At 51.7% G+C, this 12,143-nt stretch overlaps 1 protein-coding gene across 1 annotated transcript in view; it reads left to right on the forward strand.

Moving 5' to 3' along the window:
- The window catches only part of LOC115480048 (kinase suppressor of Ras 2-like), a 577,290-nt gene that overhangs the window by 115,884 nt on the left and 449,263 nt on the right, over window positions 1–12,143 (forward strand). The window contains exon 3 of the mRNA XM_030218456.1: window positions 1,795–1,945. Coding sequence (XP_030074316.1) covers window positions 1,795–1,945 — 151 coding nt within the window. The remainder of the gene's footprint in view (window positions 1–1,794; window positions 1,946–12,143) is intronic.

Genomic DNA, 12,143 nt, shown 5'->3' on the forward strand with positions numbered 1-12,143 from the left:
AATCTCTTTGAAAAAGTCCTTTGAATAAGCACATTTACTCACAGTTAATTGCAGATCAGAGATTGTGCCCCACTGGCAAAGAGTCTCCCTGGTACTGAGATTAGCAGTAGGTCAGAGCTGGCAGAATGGTGTACAATGCCCTCTTTCAGCCACATTCAAGGTAATAACGTTCTCTAACGTGGGGGACACATGAAAGGGATCTAAAACTGGCTTACAAAATTATTATTATTATTATTTTTTTGTCAGTGAGGAAGGAGAATGGAGGAGAGGAGTGGAGAAGGGACCTGGTATCACCTTTGGGGTGCTCAGTCACGCACCCCAAAGGTCCACTGAACTGAGAGAGAACAGGAGCCACCATCAGAGGAGACTAGGAGCTTGTGAGAGACAGTCTATCCACCTACTGGAGATAGAGAATACTGACTGACCAAGAAGATTTCCATCCTAAAGACAGTTCAGTTCAGCGCTCTCTCCCTCCACCTGCTGGTAGATGGTCACACCCACAAGTCTCTGGATTCATCTGCTGCTGACGCTAAGGAAGGATGGGTTATGTACTCCTATCAGCAGATGCGTGGAGACTGAGAACAACAGAATTCTGGTGGAGCCTATGAGTTAGATGTGCAGTCCTAGTCCTTCCCAGAGTATACGCCTGGCTGCCGTGTTTTGAGCGGTCTGAAGTTTCTTTATAATTTGTTCTTTGCATCCCGCATAAATTCCGTTGCTGTAGTCTACATGGCTTAGTACCATTGATTGTATCAAGTTGCGAAATGTTTCCCTCGGGAAGAATGGTTTCACGCGTTTGAGTTTCCACATTGAGTGGAACATTTTCTTTGTTGTAGATTTCACTTGGTTCTCTAGTGTGAGGTTATGATCGATTGTAACACAGAATTTTCAGGCTGTCTGAGATAGGGAGGGTATAATCTGGGGTGTTGATGTTTGTGGGTTTGTTCTGACAGTGCATTGCCATTAGTTTGCTGCATTGGAAGTAAAGGTTTTTGCAGTGTGTGCATTAGAATACCACCATGTGCTGAAGCTCAGTGCACAGTTCTAACAATCAGCTTATTACATTAGCCCCTGTATCTTCACGTTGTGCTGTTGTAACCTGTTTATAAGAGTTTGCAAAGCCCATATGGTCCAGAGTGTTTCAGCCATAAACCTCTCAGCTGCTCAGGGCTTGCCTTACCAATTGTGGGGCCCTCTGTGGACCAGTTTAGGGGGCCCCCCAGTGGTCTGATATGTTCCCCTATCTCTGAACCCCCTTTCCACTTTAAAACGTGCGTTTCTCCATAGATGGCTCAGGGCAGCAGCAGTGATTTGCATAGGTCATCTGTCACCAACTCTGGAGCCTGCTGTCTGCTGCGTTCCGCTCTTGTGGAAGCAGGAAGTTATGTCAGAAGGAGGCAGAACACAGCAGAGAGCAGGCTCCAGTGTCAGTGGCAGACAGCCTATGTGAATCCCTGCTGCTGCCCTGAGCCCTCTATGGAGAAATGCACATTTTAAGGTAAAGTGGGGGGTTTGGAGACAGGAGAACATGCTGGGGTGAGGCCCCAAGGAGAGCGAGGCCATGTGCGTCTGCCCCGTCACTCCTGCTTAAAGCTGGCCCTGAGCATGCTGTACTGTCTGTGTATATATACTTTTAAAGAAAAAGAGGGACTGTACAGTTAACTTTCTGAAAGCTCATCATTTTTTAAATTCTGAAATGAACTCCAATTACAGTTGCAGAAAGGCCATCCAGACCCATAAATCACCTCTCTGGTTGCTCAGTTTTATTAGCATTTTTTCTTTGCTTTCTTGCAGGAAATTAACTCTGGCCAGCTAACGTTGGAAGGGCTGCTAGAAATAGGAGAGGAGCAGGTGTGTGAGAAGGTGATGAAGTTTGGCGCAACCAGCGAAGAGTGCGCACGGTTAAATGCCTCCCTCTCTTGCCTCAGGAGTGTTCACAATTCAGGTGAGCTAATGCATGCCTTGTCCTTGCTCCATCTGCCTGTTGACATCCTTCTGGCACAGTATTTCTCAAGTGGGCCCTGGATTAGCACCTAGCCCGGCTAGTCTAGTTTTTAAGGTATCCAGAATGAATATATATGAGATAGATCTTCATGCAATAGAGGCAATATATGCAAATTTGTCTCATGCATATCCTGAAAATTAGATTATCCCACTTGAGAAACACTGGTAGCAAACTTGGGCTGAGAATAGGTGTATGTGTGGAGAAAACTGGATTGTGATATTATCCTATTTAATAAAAAGCACCTCCAACGCTCTGAAGCTGACTCCTTGGCACTGTGGCAGTGTAGGGTTCATAAGTCTGTAGTTCAGCGTTTCATTGGCTCTCACTGTCCCGCAACGTCACAGTGCCATGGAGTCAGCTTCAGAACGTTGGAGGTGCTTTTTATTATATAGGATAGGATATAAGAATGGTGGCCATTACTCTCCTTCCCTCGCCACCTTCACATCTCACCCTTCTTCTGCACCCCAGGGCAGCTATTGGACATGTTTCACTCACCCTCAGCTCTTCAAAATCCACTATTTTTCGTCAGCCACTGCCGTCGCTTGCATCATCCTGTGTTGTGCTCACCGGTGCCCCAGTCTCCATCATGTCACTCTCCTTTCTCCTCTGTCCCCCTCTTCAGGCACCCACCGATTCTCCGTCGCTCCTTTGAAAGCCCTGCCTGTCTGTAGCCTTCCCTTCCAGTTCGTTCCCTCAGAGTCCTGCCCTCGCAGAAAGAGGAAATGATGTCAGAACGCAGGACTCACAGGGAACGAACTCGAATGGAAGGCTACAGACGGTCAGGGCTTTCAAAGGAGCGATGGAGAATTGGTGGGTGCCTGGAGGGGGGGCAGGGGAGAGAGGAGAATTGCTGGGTGGCTGGAGAGGGGGAGCAGGGAACAGAGAAGAATTGCTGGGTGGCTGGAGAGGGGGGGCAGGGGAGAGAGGAGAATCGCTGGGTGGCTGGAGGGGGGGGCAGGGGAGAGAGGAGAATCGCTGGGTGGCTACGGGGGGGGGGGGGGGCAGGGGAGAGAGAAGTATCGCTGAGTGGCTGGAGGGGGGGCAGGGGCCAGAGGAGACAGTCTCACTCTCTCTCTGTCACACACACACACTCGCACATTCACTCTCTCTCACACACAGTCACTGTCAAACACACTCTGTCAAAAGTATACACTCCGAGGAAAACCTTGCTAGTGCCAGTTTCATTTCTGTCAGAAACGGGCCTTTTTTACTAGTGTAAAATGTTTTCTCCGAGGACAAGCAGGCTGCTTGTTCTCACTGATGGGTGACGTCCACGGCAGCCCCTCCAATCGGAATTCTCACTAGCAAAGTCCTTTGCTAGTCCTCACGCGCCCGCGCGCACCGCCGGCCAGTCTTCTTTTGTCCGCACTCGGTACGGTCGTGTTTCGCCGTGTCGGGCCCCGGAAAGTTGACCTTGCGCGTCCAAAATTTATTTTGACGTGTTTTTTCTTCGGAAAAGTCTTTCTGTCGGGAAGTGCTCCGAAACCCCCCCCCCCCCCCGGGTTTCGTGTTACCCCTTCCCGTACTTCCAGCTTTTTGCCCCGATAAGTTTTCTTTCGTCGTCGGGGTAGGCCTCTTTTCGGCCTCGGTCGAGATTTTCTCCCTTAAAAATTTTTTGGTGCTCTTTTTCCGTCATTTCGGACTTTGATTTCGCCGGCGTGATTTTTCCGCCCATGACATCGAAGCCTTCCAGCGGCTTCAAGAAGTGCACCCAGTGCGCCCGGGTAATCTCGCTCACTGATCGACACTCGTCGTGTCTTCAGTGTCTGGGGGCTGAGCACCGCCCTCAGAACTGTAGTCTGTGTTCCCTGCTTCAAAGGCGGACTCAGGTAGCGAGATTAGCCCAGTGGAACGTGTTGTTCTCGGGCTCTTCGTCGGCATCGGCACCGGGATCTTCGAGTGCATCGACGTCGTCAGCGTCCAGACCATCTTCCTCGGCCGCCACTGCATCGAGTGCATCGAGGCATCGAGCCTCTGCATCGGCGCCAAGGTATCGGGCGACTGCATCGACGTCGGTGGTACCGGGACCTCGTCTGCTGATGTCATCGGACGGTGGTGCATCGTCAGGAGTGCAGGTGAGGGCTGTCCATTCCCCTGCTGGTGGCGGTGAGCCTTCGGGTGGGTCTCCTCCTACCCTGAGGGCTCCTGCGGTACAGCCCCCCCGAGACCGACCTCCTTCGGCCTCGGCCCCGAGGAAGCGACGGCTGGATTCTACGTCCTCCTCGTCGGTGCCGGGGAGCTCCGGTGACATGCTTCGGAAAAAGTCGAAGAAGCATCGACACCGGTCGCCTCCCCACTTCGGCACCGAGAGCTCTGGGTCGCCGAGGGAGTCGGCACCCAGCAGGCATCGGCACCGAGAGGACCGCTCACCCTCTGTTCAGGAGGTGTCGATGCGCTCCACTCTGGACAGCCCGGACCAGCCTCCTCACCCGGAACAGGTTCTGACGTCGACGCCTGCATCGACCTCTTTGCCTTTCTCTGCAGCCGCTCTGAACGAGAGCCTCCGGGCCGTTCTTCCAGAGATTCTGGGAGAGCTGTTGCGCCCTACCCCTCCGGTACCGGCGGTGCTTGCGCCTCCGGTACCGTCGAGCGTGGCGCCGGTTGGCCCATCGCCCGGGGTGAGGTCCCCGACGTCGGTACCGCGTGCGGTGCCGACTGTGGCCACCTCCCAGGAAGGCTCCCCGACTACGTCGGCGGAGGGAGCTTCGCCGATGCGGGCGAGGGAGTCTACCTCTCGACGCCCCCATCGTGGACATGGCTCCACCGAGTCGAGCCGGGCGAGGTTGCAGACACAGGTTCGTGAACTTGTGTCTGACACCGAAGGTGAGGCCTCGTGGGAGGAAGAGGAAGACCCCAGATATTTCTCTGACGAGGAGTCTGAGGGTCTTCCCTCTGATCCTACTCCCTCCCCTGAAAGGCAGCTTTCTCCTCCTGAGAGTCTGTCTTTCGCTTCCTTTGTCCGGGAGATGTCTACGGCCATCCCCTTCCCAGTGGTTGTGGAGGACGAGCCCAGGGCTGAAATGTTTGAGCTCCTGGACTATCCTTCTCCACCTAAGGAAGCGTCCACTGTTCCCTTGCACCATGTCCTGAAAAAGACATTGCTTGCGAACTGGACGAAACCCTTAACTAATCCCCACATCCCCAAGAAGATCGAGTCCCAGTACCGGATCCATGGGGACCCAGATCTGATGCGCACTCAGTTGCCTCATGATTCTGGAGTTGTGGATCTGGCCCTAAAGAAGGCCAAGAGTTCTGGGGAGCATGCTTCGGCGCCCCTGGGCAAGGACTCTAGAACCTTGGACTCCTTTGGGAGGAAGGCCTACCATTCCTCTATGCTCGTGGCCAAAATCCAGTCTTACCAGCACTACACGAGCATACACATGCGGAACAATGTGCGGCAGTTGGCGGGCTTGGTTGATGCTCTCCCCCCCGAGCAGGCCAAGCCTTTTCAGGAGGTGGTCAGGCAGCTGAAGGCGTGCAGAAAATTCCTGGCCAGAGGGGTGTATGACACCTTTGATGTTGCGTCCAGGGCCGCTGCTCAAGGTGTGGTGATGCGCAGGCTCTCATGGCTGCGTGCCTCCGACCTGGAGAATAGAATCCAGCAGCGGATTGCGGACTCGCCTTGCCGTGCGGATAACATTTTTGGAGAGAAAGTCGAGCAGGTGGTAGAGCAGCTCCACCAGCGGGACACCGCATTCGACAAGTTCTCCCGCCGGCAGCCTTCAGCTTCTACCTCTACAGGTAGACGATTTTTCGGGGGAAGGAAGACTGTTCCCTACTCTTCTGGCAAGCGTAGGTACAATCCTCCTTCTCGACAGCCTGCGGCCCAGGCTAAGCCCCAGCGCGCTCGCTCTCGTCAGCAGCGTGCGACTCAGCAAGGCCCCTCGGCTCCCCAGCAAAAGCAAGGGGCGAGCTTTTGACTGGCTCCAGCAGAGCATAGCCGACATCCAAGTGTCAGTGCCGGGCGACCTGCCAGTCGGAGGGAGGTTGAAAGCTTTTCACCAAAGGTGGCCTCTCATAACCTCCGATCAGTGGGTTCTCCAAATAGTCCGGCAAGGATACACCCTCAATTTGGCCTCAAAACCTCCAAATTGTCCACCGGGAGCTCAGTCTTACAGCTTCCAGCACAAGCAGGTACTTGCAGAGGAACTCTCCGCCCTTCTCAGCGCCAATGCGGTCGAGCCCGTGCCATCCGGGCAAGAAGGGCTGGGATTCTATTCCAGGTACTTCCTTGTGGAAAAGAAAACAGGGGGGATGCGTCCCATCCTAGACCTAAGGGCCCTGAACAAATATCTGGTCAAAGAAAAGTTCAGGATGCTTTCCCTGGGCACCCTACTTCCCATGATTCAGCAAAACGATTGGCTATGCTCTCTGGACTTGAAGGATGCCTATACACACATCCCGATACTGCCAGCTCACAGACAGTATCTGCGATTTCAGCTGGGCACACGTCACTTCCAGTACTGTGTGCTACCCTTTGGGCTCGCCTCTGCGCCCAGGGTGTTCACAAAGTGCTTAGCTGTAGTAGCAGCAGCACTTCGCAGGCTGGGCGTGCACGTGTTCCCATATCTCGACGATTGGCTGGTGAAGAACACGTCCGAGGCAGGAGCCCTGCAGTCCATGCAGATGACTATTCGCCTCCTGGAGCTACTGGGGTTTGTGATAAATTACCCAAAGTCCCATCTTCTCCCAGCGCAGAGACTCGAATTCATAGGAGCTCTGCTGGATTCTCGGACGGCTCGCGCCTATCTCCCAGAGGCGAGAGCCAACAACTTGTTGTCCCTCGTCTCGCGGGTGCGAGCGTCACAGCAGATCACAGCTCGGCAGATGTTGAGATTGCTGGGCCACATGGCCTCCACAGTTCATGTGACTCCCATGGCCCGCCTTCACATGAGATCTGCTCAATGGACCCTAGCTTCCCAGTGGTTTCAGGCTGCTGGGGATCTAGAAGACGTGATCCACCTGTCCACGAGTTTTCTCGAATCCCTGTATTGGTGGACGATTTGGTCCAATTTGACTCTGGGACGTCCTTTCCAAATTCCTCAGCCACAAAAAGTGCTGAGCACGGATGCGTCTCTCCTGGGATGGGGAGCTCATGTCGATGGGCTTCACACCCAAGGAAGCTGGTCCCTCCAGGAACGAGATCTACAGATCAATCTTCTGGAGTTGCGAGCGATCTGGAACGCTCTGAAGGCTTTCAGAGATCGGCTGTCCCACCAAATTATCCAAATTCAGACAGACAACCAGGTTGCCATGTATTATGTCAACAAGCAGGGGGGCACCGGATCTCGCCCCCTGTGTCAGGAAGCCGTCAGCATGTGGCTCTGGGCTCGCCGTCACGGCATGGTGCTCCAAGCCACTTATCTGGCAGGCGTAAACAACAGTCTGGCCGACAGGTTGAGCAGGATTATGCAACCTCACGAGTGGTCGCTCAACTCCCGAGTGGTGCGCCAGATCTTCCAAGCGTGGGGCACCCCCTTGGTGGATCTCTTCGCATCTCGAGCCAACCACAAAGTCCCTCAGTTCTGTTCCAGGCTTCAGGCCCACGGCAGACTGGCATCGGATGCCTTCCTCCTGGATTGGGGGGAGGGCCTGCTGTATGCTTATCCTCCCATTCCTCTGGTGGGGAAGACTTTGTTGAAACTCAAGCAAGACCGAGGCACCATGATTCTGATTGCTCCTTTTTGGCCGCGTCAGATCTGGTTCCCTCTTCTTCTGGAATTGTCCTCCGAAGAACCGTGGAGATTGGAGTGTTTTCCGACTCTCATCACGCAGGACGAAGGGGCTCTTCTGCATCCCAACCTCCGGTCCCTGGCTCTCACGGCCTGGATGTTGAGAGCGTAGACTTTGCCTCTTTGGGTCTGTCAGAGGGTGTCTCCCGTGTCTTGCTTGCTTCCAGGAAAGATTCCACTAAGAGGAGTTACTTCTTTCTATGGAGGAGGTTTGCCGTCTGGTGTGACAGCAAGGCCCTAGATCCTCGCTCTTGTCCTACACAGACCCTGCTTGAATACCTTCTGCACTTGTCTGAGTCTGGTCTCAAGACCAACTCTGTAAGAGTTCACCTTAGTGCAATCAGTGCATACCATTACCATGTGGAAGGTAAGCCGATCTCGGGACAGCCTTTAGTTGTTCGCTTCATGAGAGGTTTGCTTTTGTCAAAGCCCCCTGTCAAGCCTCCTACAGTGTCATGGGATCTCAATGTCGTTCTCACCCAGCTGATGAAACCTCCTTTTGAGCCACTGAATTCCTGCCATCTGAAGTACTTGACTTGGAAGGTCATTTTCTTGGTGGCAGTTACTTCAGCTCGTAGAGTCAGTGAGCTTCAGGCCCTGGTAGCCCAGGCCCCTTACACAAAATTTCATCATAACAGTAGTCCTCCGCACTCACCCTAAGTTCCTGCCAAAGGTCGTGTCGGAGTTCCATCTGAACCAGGCAATTGTCTTGCCAACATTCTTTCCCCGTCCTCATTCCTGCCCTGCTGAACGTCAGCTGCACACATTGGACTGCAAGAGAGCATTGGCCTTCTATCTGGAGCGGACACAGCCCAACAGACAGTCCGCCCAATTGTTTGTTTCTTTTGATCCCAATAGGAGGGGAGTGGCTGTGGGGAAACGCACCATATCCAATTGGCTAGCAGATTGCATTTCCTTCACTTACGCCCAGGCGGGGCTGGTTCTTGAGGGTCATGTCACGGCTCATAATGTTAGAGCCATGGCTGCGTCGGTAGCCCACTTGAAGTCAGCCTCCATTGAAGAAATTTGCAAAGCTGCGACGTGGTCATCTGTCCACACATTCACATCTCATTACTGCCTGCAGCAGGATACCCGACGCGACAGTCGGTTCGGGCAGTCAGTTCTTCAGAACCTGTTTGGGCTTTAGGATCCAACTCCACCCCCCGAGGGCCCTGTTTGTTCTGTTCCAGGCTGCACTCTCAGTTAGTTGGTAATTTTTTAGGTCAATCTCAGTTATGTCCTCGCCATTGCGAGGCCCAATTGACCATGGTTGTTGTTTTGAGTGAGCCTGGGGGCTAGGGATACCCCATCAGTGAGAACAAGCAGCCTGCTTGTCCTCGGAGAAAGCGAATGCTACATACCTGTAGAAGGTATTCTCCGAGGACAGCAGGCTGATTGTTCTCACAAACCCGCCCGCCTCCCCTTTGGAGTTGTGTCTTCCCTTGTATCTCTTTTGCTACATTTGAGACTGGCCGGCTCGAGCCGGTTTCGGGCGGGAAGACGGCCGCGCATGTGCGGTGCGCGCGGGCGCGCGAGGACTAGCAAATGACTTTGCTAGTGAGAATTCCGATTGGAGGGGCTGCCGTGGACGTCACTCATCAGTGAGAACAATCAGCTTGCTGTCCTCGGAGAATACCTTCTACAGGTATGTAGCATTCGCTTTCTCCGAGGACAAGCAGGCTGCTTGTTCTCACTGATGGGTGATGTCCAACAGCAGCCCCAGGATTGGAAGATCTTCCTAGCAACAATGTTTGCTAGCCCTCGCGCGCATCGCGCATGCGCGACCATCTTCCCGCTCGAACAAGAGCGTGCTCCTCAGTCTCTTTTTTTCCGTGGCTCAGGACGCCTGTTTTTCGGTCAGGAGACCCTCGCAGCATTTTTCGCCGCTTTTTGCCGCTCTTCGGAGTTTTTTTCTGAGCGAGTTCGCTTGTCTTTTTGTTTAAAGATAGAAAAAAGTTTCTTTCCTCTATTTCCTTAGTTTTGTTCCACGTAAGTTTCCTTTCGTTGTCGTGTGTGGCCATTTTAGCTGCCCGTACGGGTTTTCCCCGGTTTTGGTGCCTTTTTTTCGGCATCATCGCAAATTTTGATTTCGCCGGCGCGATTTTTCCACCCATGTCCTTGAAGCCTACCAGCAGCTTCAAGAAGTGCACACGGTGCAGCCAGACGATCTCGCTCACTGATGGACACGTTTTGTGTCTTCAGTGTCTGGGGGCTGGTCATCGCCCCAACACCTGCACTTTGTGTCTTCAGCTGAAGAAGAGGACCCAGGTGGCGTTTGACAAAGTACTTCATGAAAGATTCCAGAGGAAATTAGAGAGTCATGGGATAGGAGGTAGTGTCCTATTGGTTAAAGGATAGAAAACAGAGAGTAGGGTTAAATAGTCAGAATTCTCAATGGAGAAGGGTAGATAGTGGGGTTCCCCAGGTGTCTGTGCTGGGACCGCTGCTTTTTAACATATTTATAAATGATTTAGAGATGGGAGTAATTAGTGAGGTAATTAAATTTTCTGATGACACAAAGTTATTCAAAGTTGTTAAATCGCGAGAGGATTGTGAAAAATTACAAGAGGACCTTACGAGACTGGGAGACTGGGCGTCTAAATGGCAGATGACGTTTAATGTGAGCAAGTGCAAAGTGATGCATGTGGGAATGAGGAACCCGAATTATAGCTATGTAATGCAAGGTTCCACGTTAGGAGTCACCGACCAAGAAAGGGATCTCGGCGTCATTGTTGATGATACGTTGAAATGCTCTGCTCAGTGTGATGCGGTGGCTAAGAAAGCAAATAGAATGTTAGATATTATTAGGAAAGGAATGAAAAACAAAAGTACGGACGTTATAATGCCTTTGTATTGGTCCATGGTGTGACCACACTTCGAATATTGTGTTTAATTCTGGTCGCCTCATCTCAAAAAAGATATAGTGGAATTAGAAAAGGTACAGTGAAGGGTGACAAAAATGATAAAGGGGACAGGACGAGTTCCCTATGAAGAAAGGCTGAAGTGTCTAGGGCTCTTCAGGTTGGAGAAGAGAGGGCTGAGGGGAGATATGAAAGAGGTTTATAAAATAATGAGTGGAGTGGAACGGGTAGACGTGAATCGTTTGTTTACTCTTTCCAAAAATACTAGGACTAGGGGGCATGCGCTGAGGCTACAAAGTAGTAAATTTAATACGAATCGGATAAAATGTTTTTTCACTCAGCATGTAATTAAACTCTGGAATTTGTTGCCAGACAATGTGGTAAAGGCGGTTAGCTTAGCGGGGTTTAAAAAGAATCTGGTCGGCTTCCTAAAGGAAAAGTCCAAAGACCATCATTAAATTGAGTTGGGAAAATTCACTGCTTATTTGTGGGCTAAGCATCATAAAATGTATAGAGCTTTTCTGAGATCTTGCCAGGTATTTGTGATCTGGATTGGCCACTATTGGAAAAAGGATACTGGGCTTGATGGACCTTTGGTCTGTCACAGTGTGGCAATACTTATGTACTTATGATTGTCTTGCCAACATACTTTCCCTGACCCCATGCCCATCCTGGCGAGAGCATCTTGAACATCTTGGACTGCAAGTGAGCATTGGTCTATTACATGGAGCAGACAAGGCCCCACAGACAGTCCGCCCAAATTTTTGTTTCTTTTGATCCCAACAGGATGGGGGTCACCATTGGGAAATACACAATCTCTAATTGGCTGGCAGATTGTATTTCTTTCACTTATGCCCAGGCTGGGCTGACCCTAGAGGGTCATGTCAAGGCTCACAATGTCAGAGCCATGGCTGTATTGGTAGCCCATATGTGGTCCACCTCCATTGAAGAAATTTGTAAGGCTGTGATGCGGTCTTCAGTCCACACATTCACATCTCATTACTGCCTTGAGCAGGATACCCAATACGACAGTTGGTTCAGGCAGTGTTGCAGAATCTGTTTGGGGTCTAGAATCCAACTCCACCCCCCTAGGCCCATTTTATTCTGTTCCAGGTTGCACTCTCACCCAGTTTGTATATTGTTTCAGGTTGATCTGAGTTATGTCCTTACTGTTGCGAGGACCAATTGACCAATGTTTGTTGTTTTTGGTGAGCCTGGATGCTAGGGATTCCCCAGTTGTGAGAATTAATGGCCTGCTTGTCCTGGGAGAAAGCGAAGATACTTACCTGTAGCAGGTATTCTCCAAGTACATCAGGCCTTATATTCTCATAAACCCTCCCACCTCCCCTAGAAGTTATCTCCTATTTTTTCTTTTTTATGCTGGAGTATTTAACTGCGGTAATCACGCCCTTGCGGCAGATGGGAAGGTGCCTGCGTGGTGGAGCGTGTCTCATGCTCCACAAAGCTCTGTTAAGCTTGTTATAAGCTCTGGACCGGGCAATATAGCACCGCGTTACCCAGTTGTGAGACTATAAGGCTTGCTGT

Source organism: Microcaecilia unicolor, chromosome 11 (assembly GCF_901765095.1).
Source record: "Microcaecilia unicolor chromosome 11, aMicUni1.1, whole genome shotgun sequence".
Taxonomy (NCBI): Eukaryota; Metazoa; Chordata; class Amphibia; order Gymnophiona; family Siphonopidae; genus Microcaecilia; species Microcaecilia unicolor.